Source organism: Neoarius graeffei, chromosome 28, assembly GCF_027579695.1.
Source record: "Neoarius graeffei isolate fNeoGra1 chromosome 28, fNeoGra1.pri, whole genome shotgun sequence".
Classification (NCBI taxonomy): domain Eukaryota; kingdom Metazoa; phylum Chordata; class Actinopteri; order Siluriformes; family Ariidae; genus Neoarius; species Neoarius graeffei.
The window spans coordinates 43038119-43056766 of record NC_083596.1 but is presented as its reverse complement, the minus strand read 5'-3'; the positions used below and the strand labels follow the sequence as shown (position 1 = coordinate 43056766).

Here is an 18648-nt window from a genome sequence, read left to right as displayed (position 1 = left end):
TGTGTTGCATATCAGGGTATGATGTTCAAGGCTCTTCGTTGAATAGCCAGTGATTTTTGGATGTTTGATATTTTTGATTAAGGATATGAGGCACTAGCCTGGCAAGCCAGACTATAACTTGAAATGTACATGCAAAAATACTTTCTGCCACTAGGTAGGGTTGTCTAGTTCACTATGCTAATGGGGCACACCTTTCTATGCTTTGATATCCGGCCTACAGGTTTTACGATGAATGCGTAAAATGGGCTTCCCCTGTTTTAAAAACCAGCAGCCGCCACTGGTGTATACGTATATGAGGGTGTGCGCGCGTACATAATGTGTCTCTTTGCAGTACCATAGTAAAAATTTTGGCGCCAAGTCCCTGGCTGGTTGGCCACCCCTGTGTTAATGAGTTGGAGGTAAACAGTTTCTTATGAAAAATAATGCTCAATAAAAACAGCATTATTCCTCATCTTTCAAATGTTAGCTAGCAAGATAATATCTTCTGTTAATGCTGGCTAGTTAGCTAAATGTTAGCTGGCTAACTTGATTGATTTGGAAGAAAGCTATTGCTATGTACACTTTGGATTTATCAAGGCAGTTTGCATTGTTACAGCTAGCGATTAGGATTCAGTGCATTTGTTTATTATCGTGCTCGCTAACAACAGTTTTACTTCTGCTGAACTATTTGAATGCAACAACACAAATTGTTGTGATAAATACAAATCGTACATAACGGCAGATTCGAGCGATGGGCATTAGGTCGTATTATTAGTGTTGCATCAATTAAAGTTGCTAAAATGGTTAAAACGTCACACTAATACCTTGCAAATACTGTATACGATTATAGAGAAATGTAGCGTAATGTACCGTAGAAAGTAAAGTTTTCTTTTGAAGTGTAGGGAGTAAAAGGTGGAAGAAAAGCAGGATATTAAGGTGGTGGGTTTTTTTTTTTTTTCAAGAATTAAAAATATGATAAACTATGCCAACAGGTTCAAATCAGTAAGTAATGTCCAAACTTTTTCCTACTTTATAGTGAACATTGTAGTGGACTTCAGTCCCACTAAACCTTTACAGGTTTGCTTTTGTGTCAATATAAAACACAGCAGGTAAGAAACAGACGCATTTCGGGTTTGAGAAGTGACACACGTGCACGCACACACACACACACCTACACACTCACCTGAGTTTCTGCAGTTTGTCGTCTGCCCCCATGTTGTTTTATGCAAAAAGAGTGCGTCTGGATAGGACACACTGTAGGCCTTATGCAAATCACCTGTCTATCAGCTTGTGTGGGATCGTGAAAAAGGTGAATACCTCTCCCTGGACCCACTTGTGCCAAATGTTGAAGTTTCTCTGTAACCTCCTGCATGTATCTTGCTCCTTCTTCCATTCATGACCGACTCAGGATTGTTGAAGAAATAAAGAGAAGCACGGTCAGATTCTCCTGTTTTGAAGGTGAGTATTTTAAATTGAAATTACTTTGCAGCAGACTCTCTCTCTTTTTCTCTTTCCCCTTCCCTGTAGTTCACTTCTGTAGCTGTTTTGCAGAATCATATCTCTTTCTGCGGTCTCTTGCTTGCACAGCATATTGACCCATTTAAATGATTTTGACTAGAAGAGATTAGGGAGGAGGGCCTGAGTGACTGGAGGCTGAGCGGGGATCCCCTCAGCCCTTATGAATATTACAACAAGCCCTTTACATAAAGGAGACCTTTTCAAAGTCGGACCCATTAGAATAAAACCTCAAGTTCATTTTCCTGACCGGGTCATGAATTGGCCCAGTGTGCGCATAAAGTAGGAAAATCAGCTATATTTATCATTACAGATATTAAGATGAGCACAGAGGCTGTTGAGCAGAGGGATCCTCAGCATGAACACGCAGGTAAGAAGCTATTCGTCCCTTGTGAGGGATGACTGAGACCTTTATTTGTGTTCAAAGGAATTTAATGCTGAACGCTTATTTCTATGGTGTCCTGGTTAACATAAGATGAGGGGGGAAAAAAAAGAAGAAGAGTTCATCAGCATGGCGTTACAACCTGCCGTACTCGAAACTGTAGAATGGAAGAAAGAAAAATAGAAAGAAATTGTTCACTTTAGTATTCCATTATAATGGAAGCTACAGGTTTAAATAGTTTAAATAAAGGGTTGTAGGCTTGATGTCGGCAAAACATAAGAACAAAAAACATTTTCATACAACTGATACGTTTAACAGCGTAATGTGTTTTGTTTCTTTATTTGGCACCTAAACATTGAATGTTGCAGATCGTATATAGCAATTGTTGATTTCTTGTTTTGGGTCGAAATGCTGAAATTGAAGAAATTCTCAAGTTATTGAACATTTATTTTCATTCTTATTAAACAGACAGGAGTGACTGTATCTACTGTAAATATAAAGGTGTGTTCTTTCATTGGGGTCCAAGCACAGGAATCTACAAAAAACCTCTAGTGATTGGTTTCTTGTCAGTGCTTAATCTTTTTATTATAGAGTTTTAGTGCTTTAGGTGTAGCCCATTTCAACTTTGTTGATGCGCCTCTCCCATTGGTCGAGGTGTTTTCACAAGAAGGACACAAGCTTCTTGTGAAAAGCTCTTAAGAGCCGTTTGTGGTTTTGACCGGTGAGCTATGCTCTTTTTTTCTTGGCTGTCATGGTCTTTTTTTCCCAGGCAGGTCTGTGCACAACCCTTTAATGACCTTCTCGACTGTCACAACGGCATCACGCCACTACCATTTTGCATTAATCCCAGTGTTTGTTTGTGGTTTTCCCTGTCTTCTTCCTTATACTGTCACTGTCACTGATTCAACGATCAATACCACACTTTCTGTTTTGGAGATGAAGACAGCCATTCATTGCACTGACTTACTTTGCGTTTTCCACTATGGAGTAACAACCAGTGCATCGATTTACCAGCAAAAAAATCAAGAGTACCGGTAGTTGTGTAGCTTGACTATTACATCAGATATAGTAAAACTGCTGAGTTGTTCACTTGTTTATGGTATGTGGAGTCAGCCTTGTATTGCCTAAACTGTAAGGACACAAAAAGAGATGCGTAGAGCTGTCGTGTGTGATGGACATAACAAGGACATAAGTGTACCAGGATGTGTGTGTGTGTGTGTGTGCGCGTGTGCATGGGGGTGGTGGACTGTTTGCAGTGAAGTGTTCATATCCTCAGGCCATACTGATACATAGTGAGTTGCCTCTATACGGAACACATGGGTCTGAAATGAGGAACTTGGATTCAGAGAGAGCACGATATAGTAAATGACTGTTTTGTGTAGCATCGTTTCCTGTTGTACGGTACTAAATATCAGTTTCAGGTTTTTCCTGTATACAGGTACAAAAATACATTAGTATCATTAGCAACAGGATGATGATGATGATGTTTTGCAGGGTTATAAAGAATTATTACCGTATTTTATATCCTGCTTTGTGCAGAGCATTGTTTATAGTGGAATTTTAGTAGTCAAACATTAACTACATTTATAAGTGATATCAACAATTATAACTATATAACTATGATTAATTGTAACTATAATGGTAAATATTAACCGATAAATATATTTACAACTATAACTATGATAATATCTGTAACTACTATTCTAACTATGAAAATAACTTTGGCTATGGCGATATACATAGCAATAATTCTAACTGTGAGAATGACTATGTTTATAACTAAACTTATAACTATGACAATTACTACAATTATGACTGACTGTGACAATTACCATATTAAAAGTTTAACTAAATGGACTATAATTGGACTTTAATTATCTTGGTAAATACAGCCTTATAATACATTATAATTAGAACTAGAAGTAAAATTCTATCTATAACTAGAATTCTAACTATGAAAATAGCTACAAAATTATTACTTTAACTTTGACTAAAAATGGAGCTTGAATTCTGAATATAACCTTAACAAAACTATAATCATCTAAAACTATCAATAGCAATCAAATATATAGAGGATATTACATGGTTGCGTGAAGATATGAAGTTTATCTTCAAAATAAACTTCATATCTTCGCACTACCAAGTAATGTTCTTTATATTATATCACATCCACAAAAAAACCAAAATAATAATAATTTTAATATTGAACCGGTTGGCAATTTTGATAATGCATGTCTAGTCAGCGGGAAAACAGTGAGTGTGATGTCATCAGAGTGAAATATCGAGAAATATGTCACTCAGATTCGTGATGTATTTCGTACAAAAAATGCAAGTTTTTCAACATGAGAAGATAAACTTCATATCTTCAAGCCAACATGTGATTTTCTTTTTATTATATAGTAGACACATTCACAAACAAAAAGTACCCAAATTTGTCAAAACAATTCATCGATTTCCTCACGAGTGACACAAAGATTTACGTCACGGTTTTGGTTCTCCATGTCCCGGATGGAGCTCGTATGAAAAATACTGTATGAGTGACATATTTCCCAGTAAAATACTGATGTCCATATAATATAATAACCAATTTATAATCATAATGCTCAAACTATAATGGTAAGCATGACCAGAAGTATTATGAACTATTACTGGGAAATATGTCACTCATACAGTATTTTTCATACGAGCTCCATCCGGGACATGGACAACCAAAACCGTGACGTAAATCTTTGTGTCACTTAGGAGGAAATCGATGAATTGTTTTGACAAATTTGGGTACTTATCTGTATTTACGGCTAACAGTAAATATAAAAACTATGATGATAACTTTGACTATGACAATATACCAAAGTTATAACTACAATTATAACTATGGTGGGAAATACAATAGGAAATATATCTAAAACAATATAGTGCATAAATAACAGTAACGATGATTATAATAAGCAATACTCCTAATTGTGATTATAACTATAGCTATAAATAAAGAACTGCTACATGTAGCATGAGAATCTATTGTTGTTGTTGGCTGGTCGCAAAAATAAAATAAATAAGCATCTAACATAACATGTACAGTTTTATTTATTTGTTGTCCCCTGCGGGAGTCTTAACCTGTTGTAATATCAATATTGCAACATTTCATCAGAGAACTAACTAAACCCAGAGGAACAGTCTGCAAGGCAAAGAGTTGTTTTATGTTTAAACAGTTGAGAACTGCATGTGAGGGTTAAATGTAATATCCATCATAAACAAACACACAGAGACGTTAATACACGTCGCTAAATGGGGAGCCATTTTATTATTGTTCCTGACAAGAATGGGGAAAAGTTAATTAGTGGAATTTCTTGCCTTCTTAATGTGTTTGAGAGCAAACCGTAAAAAATAATAAATAATTACAATACAGTCCATCCACAACTATACTAATCCATATTTTGTCAAGAACCAGTCAACTAAGTAAAGAGAAACGACATCTTACTTCAAGACGTGAAGAAGTGACTTTTAATTAACAAAAATAAAGAAAACCCACTGAATTAGAAGCTGCGTCCAAACTTTTGACTGGTACTGTATATCCCATAAAATATACAACATAACACAACTACTTGAAAAAACGCTACTTGTGCATAAACAGGATATTCAGTTTTGGATATTCATATTCATTCAAAAACATTTCCCAAACTGGCTTAAAACAAATTTGTCTTGCTGTTAAATAATGTGCTCTTGAGTAATAATTAGGACTAACCCCCTATACTTAACATAATTAACGTTAATTGCTATTGTTGATGCTGATTTCATAAAATAAGGACTTGAGAAGATCTTGAAAAGTCTAATGAGTCAATACTGTATTAGGATTTTAGACAGACACCCTATTTGAGCCCTGTTTTATCTGTGATGTTTATATGACAGAAAGCGAGAAAGACTTTAACAGAGAACAAACGAGCCAGCGATGCACCTGGGGGTTTGTAAACATTCAAATATGAGGGCTTGCGAAAGGTTGCCATGGATACGTTCCCATTTGCATGGGCGCTTCATTTCCATACTGGAAGTTTGGCTCGGGGAGGAGCGCCGATTTCCATAGCGCGGGACGAGAGAGCACTGATGCGCTAACCACAGCCTCACACGGCCCTATTTGAATTTCAAATCAGGACAGATTACCTGGATCCAACAACCTTTGAACTTGACAGAGGCCTTGACAAAACTTGGCATCCATAATGGTTAACATAGCACAAAAGGCCCCAGAAGACCCAATGAAATGGCAATAATTGAGAAATTAGCTACTTGCTAGTTTCATAGAGGGAAAATATACAAAATTTTCTATAGGAATGCCTTCAAAAGAGTTGTGAGAAAAAGTGATGTGTGAAAATGTAATTGTGAAATGACTTAACTACGTTCCGTTCTTTCTGCAGAAATCGAACAAAATGGCATTGACTTCACAAGACAGGTAAAAAACACATGATGACAATTCGTTAAAGAGTAAATCGGTGAGTTTGGATGTCAAATAAATTATCTCCATATGTTAATGGCATGTCAGCCATAATTAACCTTGATGTATTCTAAGTTACGTTGGCCCTTTTTCTCATGTAATGCTATGCAGAGGACTGTAATGTGTCCCATGTACAGGAACTAGCCTCAGGTTCCCATTTGCATAGGTTCTAGCCTCAGGGCAGGGAAGGAATGTTTTTCAAAAGCTACCTCCTGTTGAACAAGTCAGACAACCTTGGTGTGAACACACACACACACACACACACACACACACACACACACACACACAAACGGACACCAGCGTACATGTGACTCTTACCCAAGCTATTATACGCAAACATAATACAAAGCAGTAATAAATAGTTTCGAAGTTTATAGTCACTAAATCAAATTTTTCCCAAGACTGTCAAGTTAATTAATATATATTAAAAAAAAAAAAAAAACATTTCTTCTGTCAGAATTACAGCTAGAACATTTTTTTTTAGGAACCTCTAGGATGCAGTGTAGTTCACAGTGTAACTCGGTATTTCCTGGTTTCTAGATAAAGACCGAGGACCTGAACGATTCTCCTCACTCCGCCTCGTCGCATAAGACATGCCATCTCACGCAGGGTTCACCAGCTCCTACAGGGCAGCTGCCTGGGGTACGCCATACACAGTCCTACCACAGATCATCCACTAAATCACACAGTGTTCTAATGACACGAGCATCATGAACGCTTTTGTGTCGTGTTTTCAGGACTTGCCATCACTGCACCCACTTCCCCAGCTGGTCCTCATGTCTGGCTCACACCTTTCCTCATCTTCACCTTTCCTCCTGTCCCAGGCTCAAACCGGACACCAAGGTCAGGCATTTATAACCATGCAGTACTTCCTGAACAGTATGCATTATATCAGTTTAAATCAGCACCTCCTACAAATACAGTGTTTCTATGTTACTGGATAAAAAAAAAACACCAACACAAGGTTAAAACACACCAGTTCCCTCACCAACCTGACTTTTTTCTCTTTCTTAAAGTTAATAAAAGAAACAAATTAAAAAAAAAACTTACAGATTGTAACAAAGTGCTGATAGTGGAGATAATTATTTATTATTTTTGTTAACAAAAATTAACCTGGGGTTAACTGGATAACTTTAAGTTCATTTAGCCCTGAGGCACAAAACAACATTTTTTTTCCTCTTTTGTTTTTTTTAATCATTGTACGTTTTTATAACTCTTTTGTAATCCATGTTTCTCTTGTGTTTCTTCCAGTGTGCACAGATTATATGATACTGGTTAAAATTTGGGGGGCACAAGATTGATTGATTATATATTATTCACTGATTTTAAAACATTTAATAAAGGCATCTCATCTCTGGGCGGCACGGTGGTGTAGTGGTTAGCGCTGTCGCCTCACAGCAAGAAGGTCTGGGTTCGAGCCCCGTGGCCGGCGAAGGCCTTTCTGTGTGGAGTTTGCATGTTCTCCCCGTGTCCGCGTGGGTTTCCTCCGGGTGCTCCGGTTTCCCCCACAGTCCAAAGACATGCAGGTTAGGTTAACTGGTGACTCTAAATTGAGCGTAGGTGTGAATGTGAGTGTGAATGGTTGTCTGTGTCTATGTGTCAGCCCTGTGATGACCTGGCGACTTGTCCAGGGTGTACCCCGCCTTTCGCCCGTAGTCAGCTGGGATAGGCTCCAGCTCGCCTGCGACCCTGCAGAACAGGATAAAGCGGCTAGAGATAATGAGATGAGATGAGGATAAAGGCATCTCTCTCTCTCTCCTTCCATAAATGTTAAATAAATGTCTTCTCACATAAAATTCCACCATATCAACAATTATATATTTTATATCCGTTTGGTAATTAGCCTTTTATTATATAGTGCATCCACCATACAAATCCTACTGATTGAGTTGTTGTTGCTGTTGTTGTTATAGAAACGATAGCATATTAGAACGAGTGTCTTAATATAAACCTGACTTGTCCTGCAGTCAGAGCTACTGCCATATAACAGAGCTGCTGTTATAGAAAATGAATCAACACTTTCTGACCAAACAGAACAAAGGATTCTCTATAAGGTTAACCCAGTTATCTTTGTGTTATGAGTATTTTCCAGGGTGTCGCATAAGGGATTGGGGTTGTGCCGTTATAGGAAAATAATCAACATCTGGGTGATGTTATGTGAAGCAAGCAGAGTTCATAACAGCACTCACCAAAGTATTTATTCCTGTTATACTACGGCAACGTAACGACGATTACACTTTATTTAGTAACAAAGGTCACGTCGTACTTTTATCCATTTATATTAATTGACTTTAAAGTTGTGGAACATCCTGGATACAAGTTAGTTCCTGTTATTACTTACAGTACAGCAGATAAAAAGTCATCTCATCACTTGCTTCTCTTTTTTTTAATATATTGAAAACAAAAATGTCACAATCCCATGCCGGAAAGCTTTATTTATTTATTGGTTTATTTGACAGGGACAGTGCACATTCATGATCGATAGTATAAAATGCATAATGTAAATATGCTGGAGTTAGCATAATTGCTAATTTTCATCCGTAGTCCCTAGGCAGGTGACATAAAATAGAATGGGATACAAATACACATACAACACTACATGAATTAGGTTTAAAAACTTAAAGGAACAGCTTTAATTCTCATCTCATTATCTCTAGCCACTTTATCCTGTTCTACAGGGTCGCAGGCAAGCTGGAGCCTATCCCAGCTGACTACGGGCGAAAGGCGGGGTACACCCTGAACAAGTCGCCAGGTCATCACAGGGCTGACACATAGACACAGACAACCATTCACACTCACATTCACACCTACGCTCAATTTAGAGTCACCAGTTAACCTAACCTGCATGTCTTTGGACTGTGGAGGAAACCGGAGCACCCGGAGGAAACCCACGCGGACACGGGGAGAACATGCAAACTCCGCACAGAAAGGCCCTCGCCGGCCACGGGGCTCGAACCCGGACCTTCTTGCTGTGAGGTGACAGCGCTAACCACTACACCACCGTGCCACCTATAGAAATGATAACATATTCAATTGAGTGCATTGATATAATCCTTGCAACTGGAACTAATTCTGTTAAAGAAAATGAATCGACAGCTTCTGGCCAATCAGAATCAAGCATCGCATAGCACTGTATATTTATTGTGCCCTATATTATCTTATAGCACTACTGCAGCCGAATCTCCTGTCCTTGCCCTCTCAGTCCCAGCCTAGTCTCCTGCAGCACCAGCCTGGCCTGGCCCTCACACCTCAGGTAAACAAAAGTCATTATATCCTTGTTATAATTACTGTAGTTTCTCAATCCAGTCCTCGGGAACCCCATCTCCAGCCTGTTCTAATATGAAACTCATCCCATGTTTAGCTATATGAAGTCAAGTCAATTTATCTGTATAGCGCTTTGAACAATAGACGTTGCCGCAAAGCAGCTTTAGAGAAAAATAAAGATTTTAAACATATGTATGAATAAATTTATCCCTAATGAGTAAGTCTGTGGCGATAGTGGCAAGGAAAGACTCCCTGAGAAGACATGAGGAAGAAACCTTGAGAAGAACCAGACTCAAAAGGGAACCCATGCTCATCTGGTTGATAACAGACAGCATGATTATAAATAACTCACTTCTATAAGTGTATTCTATATGGTCAAAAAGTGCAACTGTGTGACCAGGAAATTCATTATAGTTTGAGCACAAAGTCTGTTTTGTTGAAGTTATCAACTGTTCATTGATGGAGACTTGAGTGCAAAACTGTTCATGACAACTGAAGTCCTAAAGTTGTCATGGCAATTGTAGCCAAACCGTAAGTGTCTAGAGCTGTCTTCTAAGTGTATCTTTAGACCAACTGTATGGTGCCATCCACCACAGGAGCAAAGCGATAAGAAACTCAGTCAGAAGTTCTCTTGAACTTGTTGAAATGTTCAAGGATAAGATAAAAGCAGCTCAGTAGGATAGTAGAGTATCTCTAGCATCTTGTTTGCTAGATTTTTAATCAACTGGCTCAGGTGTGTCAGAAACCGGAACACGGGAACAATGCCGCCTAGCTGGGGATCCCCGTGGGCTAGATTGAGAACTTCAAATCTATTTATCTGATCTGTAGGGTTTTTTTTTAAATTTGCACAGGCCATGGGTCGAACAGGCTTGGCTGGGTCCTCCATGGATGCACACTTGGACATGCCCCACTTACAGGTGCCAAAGCACGTAGGTGCTTCGCAACAGGACGAACCAAGTGACCTGGAGGAGCTGGAGCAGTTTGCCAAGTCCTTCAAACAAAGACGCATCAAGCTGGGCTTCACACAGGCAATGACCTACATATTCAAATGTATTATAGGGGAACTGGCTTCAGAGTGCACTTTAATGCAGCCTGGATAGTTTTTCATGGCATTTTACTTTTTACAAAAAGCAGGCAGAAGACCAAAGTTTTAAAGACATCAAATGAGATGTTAATCTGATGGTTCTACTTTCAGGGAGATGTGGGTTTGGCTATGGGGAAGCTCTATGGAAATGATTTCAGTCAAACCACAATTTCCCGCTTCGAGGCTCTTAATCTCAGCTTCAAGAACATGTGCAAGCTCAAACCATTGCTGGAGAAGTGGCTCAGTGATGCTGGTAAACAAACGCATATAGAGTGACCCAGTACAATGTCAGAAGTACCAAAGATTTATGTTTGCTACCAGTTTTTTTTTTTGTTTTGTTTTGTTTTTTAGTGTTTTAACCATCTGTACTTTGACCATACTCAGAAAACTCACCCTCGGACTCGATGGCTAATCCTGCCACTTTACCACCTCTTATGGAAGGATATGGGAGGAAAAGAAAAAAGAGAACGAGTATTGAGACCAACATCAAGCTCACGTTGGAGAAACGCTTCCTAGATGTGAGTAATTTGATTTACTCAAGAGCAAAATGCTTAGACGCCAATCTTGTTGTCAGGATTTCTACAAGTGAGCTCGGGCTTTGGTAAGTCGTAACTGATTTTAGCTGCCACGTAAGGAGTGCACGTTCTTTTTTCAGAATCCCAAACCAAACTCAGAGGAGATCACGCTGATTTCGGAGCAGCTTTCGATGGAAAAGGAAGTGGTGCGGGTGTGGTTCTGCAACCGACGACAGAAGGAGAAGAGGATCTATTGCCCAATTGCCACCTCACCTATAAAATCGCACAACTACAATGCCAGACTAGTGAGTTGGGTTGTTTTTTTGTTTTTCTGAAAAGATCTGATGTTCTTTCCATACTGTAAGCCTTCATTAATACCATCATCCATGAATCCCGATATCTGGGTTACCAAAAGAGCAAAGTTAAGATTTACCGTACCTTAATTTCCTTACTTTAGAACGCACATTGGTGTTCAGCATATACACGTTCTAACATAAGTTGCTTCTTATTTTAGCCTGCATCTAACAGACCATTCAGTCCTCTTGCTTCAGGAGGCGGTAAGACTGTTTTTGCATAAACATTTTATTCTAACAACTATAAAAACTCATATTAGGTGGTCAGCTGATCAGTGAGGTGATAAGTTGTGCTTTTTTTCCTGCAGTGTCGAGCAGCTCGTCTCCTAACAGCCCGAGTCGTGGCTCTTCTCCCAACACTCTGTCTTCGTCCTCTAGTCCTCTGACATCACAGGGGGTCAATCAATCCTTCAATACCCCTGGGTAAACCTCATCAATTTGATAGCACAATGATGCAACCGGATATATTAATGCAGCATGGACCTGTACCTCAATTTCTTGATCGTTCATAAAAACTGGTTTATTCACGCACTTATCCAAATTAGCCAATCATGTGGCCGCAGCACAATCCATAAAATCATGCAGAATACAGGTCAAGAGCTTCGGTTAAAAGTCAAGTCAAGTTTATTTGTATAGCGCTTTTAACAATAGACATTGTCACAAAGCAGTTTTACAGAATTTTTAATGACTTTAAACATGAGCCAATTTTATCCCTAATCTATCCCCAATGAGCAAGCCTGTGGCGAAGGTGGCAAGGAAAAACTTCCTCAGACGACATGAGGAAGAAACCTCAAGAGGAACCGGACTCAAAAGGGAACCCATCCTCATTTGGGTGATAACAGACAAGTAGACTGCCTTTCGATTTCATAAAATCGGTGAAATTTAGTTCCTTCTGAAATTTGGTCATTGTGATGTATGTTTATTTCTGTAATATCTTTTAAAAAATACAGGCCATTGTGTGGCTGGGAAGTTATTTCATTTGAGGGGATTCCCGAGCAAATAATGTGCATGAAATCGCTCGCTTCGTGCAGTCAAGCAGACGGAGGAAATCCATGTGCGCATGCGCAGATTTACCCGAGTCATCGTCGTCGTCTTCTTCTTTTGGGTTTTACGGCAGCTGGCATCCAGTATTGTATTACTGCCATCTACAGGGTTATCTTTGACCATGTACAGATAGTTACATCATTCTGTCGCTAAAGAACAGTTGAGCACACCGACGTGCTCGCTGACGGCCGATGTTTATTAGTTTGGTCCTGCGTTTCTTTTCCTTCGCAACATAACGTCTTTTCTTCTCACTTTGTTACTGTAGTCGGTCTTTCACGTTTCATTCGCACGCTCATGTCCGCCATTGTTCTCTCCTGTTTCAAATTTGTATCCCACAATGCTTTGCGCGAACAGGGAAAGCCCACCATGTCATGCATGACGTAGTATTTTGAATGAGGTCACAGTGAAGCAAGAAAAAAATGGCGGAAAATGTAGGGCCACGTGGCTCTAAATTCTTTGTCCTTTTAGAGGGAAAAAAGTAATAAAATCGGAAGTCTGTGATTCAAATTCAGTAGCTTTCGGTCCACTAAAAAAAATAACTGGGTGTCTGGGAAAATTCTTTTTATGACCTAAACGTGAAAAATCTGAAAGGCAGTCTACCTTTTAATGTTCACATCAAACATTAGAATGAGGGGAAATGAGATCTTTGTGACATTGACCGTGGTATGGTTGTTGGTACCAGACTATGAGTGGTTTGATTTTGAGGATTTCACGGATTTTCAAGCACAAAAGCATCTAGAGTTTAGACAAAACGGCACAAACACCTTGTTGATGAGAGAGGTAACTCAAAGAACCACTCTTTACAACCGTGGTGAGCAGAAAAGCATCTCAGCATTCTGAGATTTGAATGTTTACTGAAGCTCTTGTCCTGTTTCTGATTTGAATAATTGCTTGTGTACATGAGCGTATGCATGCTTATAAAACAAGTTCCTCCTCCACGCTACAGCACTCGCAGTGAATGTGATTTGAACTATGCTCTCTTTTCTTCCAGGTCCTGGTATCGTTGGAACAGTCCTGCGTATCACCACTGAGAATCGTCAAGAATCCCAACCCTTCATAAAGTGAAAATTAAATGTTTACAAGTTTGTTTGGACAGGAAATGAAACAATGCTCTGATTTATACATTTAGGCACTGCTGGAGTCCTGAAGTTTCATAGCTACATGTTGGAAGAAAAAAAAAAACCAAAAAAACAAAAGCAATCCCTGTCTCCTTCATTCATTTCAGCTATAATGATACATTTCATTCATCTGTTCATATGAAGATCAAACAGCAGGTCTATCAGACATTTCAGGTTTATATATAGTGATGTTAAATCCACAGTTCTGCAAGGCTTACAGAGATATTACATTTTAAAGACAATGTTTACATATCTATTCTCATCTTTAGCCCATATTTTAGCATAATATATTGAGATCACATTAGATGACTTGAGCACACTAGCGACAGTAACAATTTAAACTATGCAAATATTTCAAGCATCAGATTTTTTTTTAAATTTCATTTAAAGTGTGTCTTTATCACTGACTTCACTATGTAGCATTTATTATTGCAGTCATAACATTTTCAGTCTGGACCTAGAAGGCTCGTTAAGTCTTAAACAGTTTCCTATTTTATAATAAATGTCTGTCTGGTTTTTTTTCCCCAAGTTAAACTCTTCTGAACATGCTTTTGGATCTGGAAGTAATATGTAGTGGAAAAGGGTGTTTGATATTTTTTTCCCTGCCTTTTCCTTATGAAGTGGTCCAAAGCATTTGAAGTGCTGTAATTTTCACACTTTGCCTTTGACGTGATTATGTGTCACTGTTGTTTGTTTTGCATGTTTTTTTTTTTTTTGTGATGTGTAATAATTTTTTGTAATGCAAATGTGTTGTACATTTAAATGCTGGGCATGACTGTATGTTTAACTGTTTGACACATTAAACAGATTAATCATGTTACACTGGTCCTTGCTTCATATTTTAATCAGTTAACAAGAGTATATTATTTATGACTGCATTATGTTTGATTAATAATCTTATGAAACTCCATCCATTTATCCATTATCCGTAACGGCTTACGCTACCGTTCAAAAGTTTGGGGTCACTTTGAAATGTTGTTATTTTTGAAAGAAAAGCACTGTTCTTTTCAATGAAGATCACTTTAAACTAATCAGAAATCCACTCTATACATTGCTAATGTGGTAAATGACTATTCTAGCTGCAAATGTCTGGTTTTTGGTGCAATATCTCCATAGGTGTATAGAGGCCCATTTCCAGCAACTCTCACTCCAGTGTTCTAATGGTACAATGTGTTTGCTCATTGCCTCAGAAGGCTAATGGATGATTAGAAAACCCTTGTACAATCATGTTAGCACAGCTGAAAACAGTTGAGCTCTTTAGAGAAGCTAGAAAACTGACCTTCCTTTGAGCAGATTGAGTTTCTGGAGCATCACATTAATTTGTGGGGTCGATTAAATGCTCAAAACGGCCAGAAAAATGTCTTGACTATATTTTCTATTCATTTTACAACTTATGGTGGGAAATAAAAGTGTGACTTTTCATGGAAAACACAAAATTGTCTGTCTGGGTGACCCCAAACTTTTGAATGGTAGTGTATCCTGTGCAGGGTCGTGGGCAAGCTGGAGCCTATCCCAGCTGACTATGGGCAAGAGGCAGGGTACACCCTGGACAAGTCGCCAGGTTGTCATTCGTGAGGATCAAACCCAGAACCTTCTTGCTGTGAGGCACCACCGTGCCGCCCAGAGTTAACACCTGATGAAACAAAATCAGCTGCGATTTACTTCATAGTAAACTTCGTTCTACATCCTATAGTTGATCACATCCAGTTTGCAGACTTTTCTTTTGTATTTGAATGTGTTAACATCCTCATCCACTAGAGAGCACTCAGGTATAATACAAAGCAAAGCAAAGATGGAAGTCTCGGCCTGATTTCAGGCTGTCAAATATATTTAAATATCTCATCTCATTATCTCTAGCCGCTTTATCCTGTTCTACAGGGTCGCAGGCAAGCTGGAGCCTATCCCAGCTGACTACGGGCGAAAGGCGGGGTACACCCTGGACAAGTCGCCAGGTCATCACAGGGCCGACACATAGACACAGACAACCATTCACACTCACGGTCAATTTAGAGTCACCAGTTAACCTAACCTGCATGTCTTTGGACTGTGGGGGAAACCGGAGCACCTGGAAGAAACCCACGCGGACACGGGGAGAACATGCAAACTCCGCACAGAAAGGCCCTCGCCGGCCACGGGGCTCGAACCCAGACCTTCTTGCTGTGAGGCGACACCGCTAACCACTACACCACCGTGCCGCCCCATTTAAATATTGCATTTGAAATTCAGGTGCTTAAACATGTAGTAAGGAAAAAAACACTGGAAAACATGCTGTTCTAGGAAAACAATCAACAACGTGCTGATGTGATACAGCCTGATGTAAAACATGGTTACTATTACCACCCAAAAATTGATTGTTTTCTTATAACGGAACATCCTGAAGTGTTTTATTCTAATTATACCACAGCAACTTGTCAACGATTACAATTTTTAATTTATTAATGAACGACAATGTATTATCGGGGTGGTACGGTGGTGTAGTGGTTAGCACTGTCGCCTCACAGCAAGAAGGTCCTGGGTTCGAGCCCAACGAGGGCCTTTCTGTGTGGAGTTTGCATGTTCTCCCCGTGTCCGCGTGGGTTTCCTCCGGGTGCTCCGGTTTCCCCCACAGTCCAAAGACATGCAGGTTAGGTTAATTGATGGCTCTGAATTGACCATAGATGTGAATGGTTGTTTGTCTCTATGTGCTAGCCCTGTAATGACCTGGCGACCTGTCCAGGGTGCACCCCGCCTCTTGCCCATAGTCAGCTGGGATAGGCTCCTGCGACCCTGTACAGGATAAGCGGTGACAATGTATTATCATGTATTTTTTAAACTGTTTATGGAAGTTGGTTCCTGTTATCACTTACTTTGTACCAGCAATAAGCAGTTCCTTCTGTCTCTTAAAGTTAACAAGACAAAAAAAAAAAAAAAAATGGGCAGTTTGAAATGTTGCCGAGAAACTGGAAAGGGTAAACTCCTCTGTCCTGAAGACTTGACTGTGTCAGAGAAGTTACCAACTGTTACAAAGTTCTAACACTGGAGACTCCAACCTTCTATCCATCCATCCATCCATCCATTCATCCATACCACTTATCCATCAGGGTTGCAGGGAAGCTAGAGCCAATCCCAGTTGACTTCAGGTGAGAGGGGGGGTACAACCTGGGCAGGTCACCAATCTATCACAAGGCTGACACTGGAGACTCCTTCCATTAAGTTAAATAAGCACCTCCTCACAGAAAACTTCACCATAATCAGTGATTACACACATTTTTATAAAATAACAATATATAATTTTAATCCTTTCATTGTCACTGTGAATGAGCAGTTACTACAGAAATAATAATGTATTAGTGCGAGAGCATTAACAGAAACCTCACAGCCAGAATTACTGTCAAAGCTGCTCTTATAGAAAATTAATCAACACTTTCTACAGTGTAATATTTGACAAGTTCCTCTTACTTAAAGAAATTCAGGAAACTGGTTGCCTAGAAATAGTTAAGTAAATACAACCATTACCTTCAAGTTATGTTTACTTAATGCCTACTATTTCAGTTTACTTAAAGCATAGCTGTGTTTACTCAGTTAAGTTGAGTTGTTCCTACTTTAAGTTAAGTAAATATAACTATTATGTTCGAGTTAAATTTACTTTATACTTTTTATTTAAGTTTACTTTAAATAGCATGTATGGTACAAGTGTCATTTCTACGTGTTACCAGTTTGTACAGTGGATATATAAAGTGTACACACCCCATTAAAATGATAGGTTTATCTGATGTAAAAAAAAAAATGAGACCATGATAAATAATTTCAAAACTTTCCCCACCTTTCATGTGACCTGTACAATTCAATTGAAAAACAAAAAAATCTGTTAGGGAGAAAAACATAAAAAATAAAAAATGTACAATAAGCTGGTGGCATAAGTGTGCACACCCTTAAACTAATACATTGTTGAAGCACCTTTTGATTTAATTACAGCATTCAGTCTTTTTGGGTCGGAGTCTATCAGCCTGCCACATCTAGACTTGGCAATATTTGCCCACTCTTCCTTGAAAAAGCGCTCCAAATCTGTCAGATTGCGAGGGCATCTCTTGTGCACAGCCCTCTTCAGGTCACCCTACAGATTTTCAATTGGATTTAGGTCTGGGCTCTGGCTGGGCCATTCCAAAACTTTTGGGGGGTCATCGTCATACTAAAAGATGAAATTCCTCTCTATCTTCATCTTTCTAGCAGACACCTGAAGGTTTTGGGCCAAAATTGACTGGTATTTAGAACTGTTCATAATTCCCTCCACCTTGACTAAAGCCCCTGTTCCAGCTGAAGAAAAACAACCCCAAAACATGATGCTGCCACCACCATGCTTCACCATGAGTATGGTGTTCTTTTGGTGATGTGCAGTGCTGTTTTTGCGCCAAACATACCTTTTTGGAATTGTGGCCAAAAAGTTCAACCTTGGTTTCATCAGACCATAATACATTTTCCCACATGCTTTTGGGAGAGTTGATGTATTTGTTTGCAAAATTTAGCCAGGCCTGGATGTTTTTCTTTAATCCTACCTCATAGTCCAGACATATGGAGAATATGGGAGATTGTTGTCACATGTAGTACACAACCAATGCTTGCCAGAAATTCCTGCAGCTCCTTCAGTGTTGCTGTAGGCCTCTCGGCAGCCTCCCTGACCAGTTTTCGTCTCGTCTTTTCATCAATTTTGGAGGGACGTCCAGTTCTCAGTAATGTCACTGTTGTCCCATATTTTCTCCACTTCTTGATGACTTTCTTCACTGTGCTCCATGGTATATCTAATGCCGTGGAAATGTTTTTGTCCCCTTCTCCTGACTGATACCTTTCAACAATGAGATCCCTTTGAGGCTTTGTAAGCTCTCTGTGAACCCTGGCTTTTGCTGGAGGAGGCAACTGAGTAAATGTCTGAACTTTATT

General features: G+C 39.2%; 1 protein-coding gene across 2 annotated transcripts; it reads left to right on the top strand.

Moving 5' to 3' along the window:
• Positions 1-1140: 1140 nt before the first annotated feature.
• Positions 1141-14551, top strand: pou2f3 (POU class 2 homeobox 3). Of its 2 annotated transcripts, XM_060912315.1 has the most exons (13): positions 1145-1437; positions 1808-1864; positions 6280-6314; positions 6897-6998; positions 7094-7199; positions 9521-9609; positions 10472-10648; positions 10816-10957; positions 11089-11222; positions 11360-11524; positions 11734-11776; positions 11881-11995; positions 13608-14551. In XM_060912315.1, the coding sequence occupies exons 1-13, from the start codon at positions 1350-1352 to the stop codon at positions 13645-13647; spliced, it is 1293 nt and encodes a 430-aa protein (XP_060768298.1). In that variant the 5' UTR covers positions 1145-1349; the 3' UTR covers positions 13648-14551. The 2 variants fall into 2 exon arrangements, with proteins under 2 accessions (XP_060768299.1, XP_060768298.1); XM_060912316.1 differs by lacking the exon at positions 1808-1864 and having other exon boundaries at positions 1141-1437.
• Positions 14552-18648: the final 4097 nt, after the last annotated feature.

Bases quoted from the DNA above. Each gene is read 5' to 3' on its own strand.
- pou2f3 (XM_060912315.1), top strand. From the start codon at position 1,350: ATGTATCTTGCTCCTTCTTCCATTCATGACCGACTCAGGATTGTTGAA. The intron at 10,958-11,088 runs GTAAACAAACGC...GACCATACTCAG, and splicing joins GAAGTGGCTCAGTGATGCTG to AAAACTCACCCTCGGACTCG. The intron at 11,525-11,733 runs GTGAGTTGGGTT...TTCTTATTTTAG, and splicing joins ACAACTACAATGCCAGACTA to CCTGCATCTAACAGACCATT.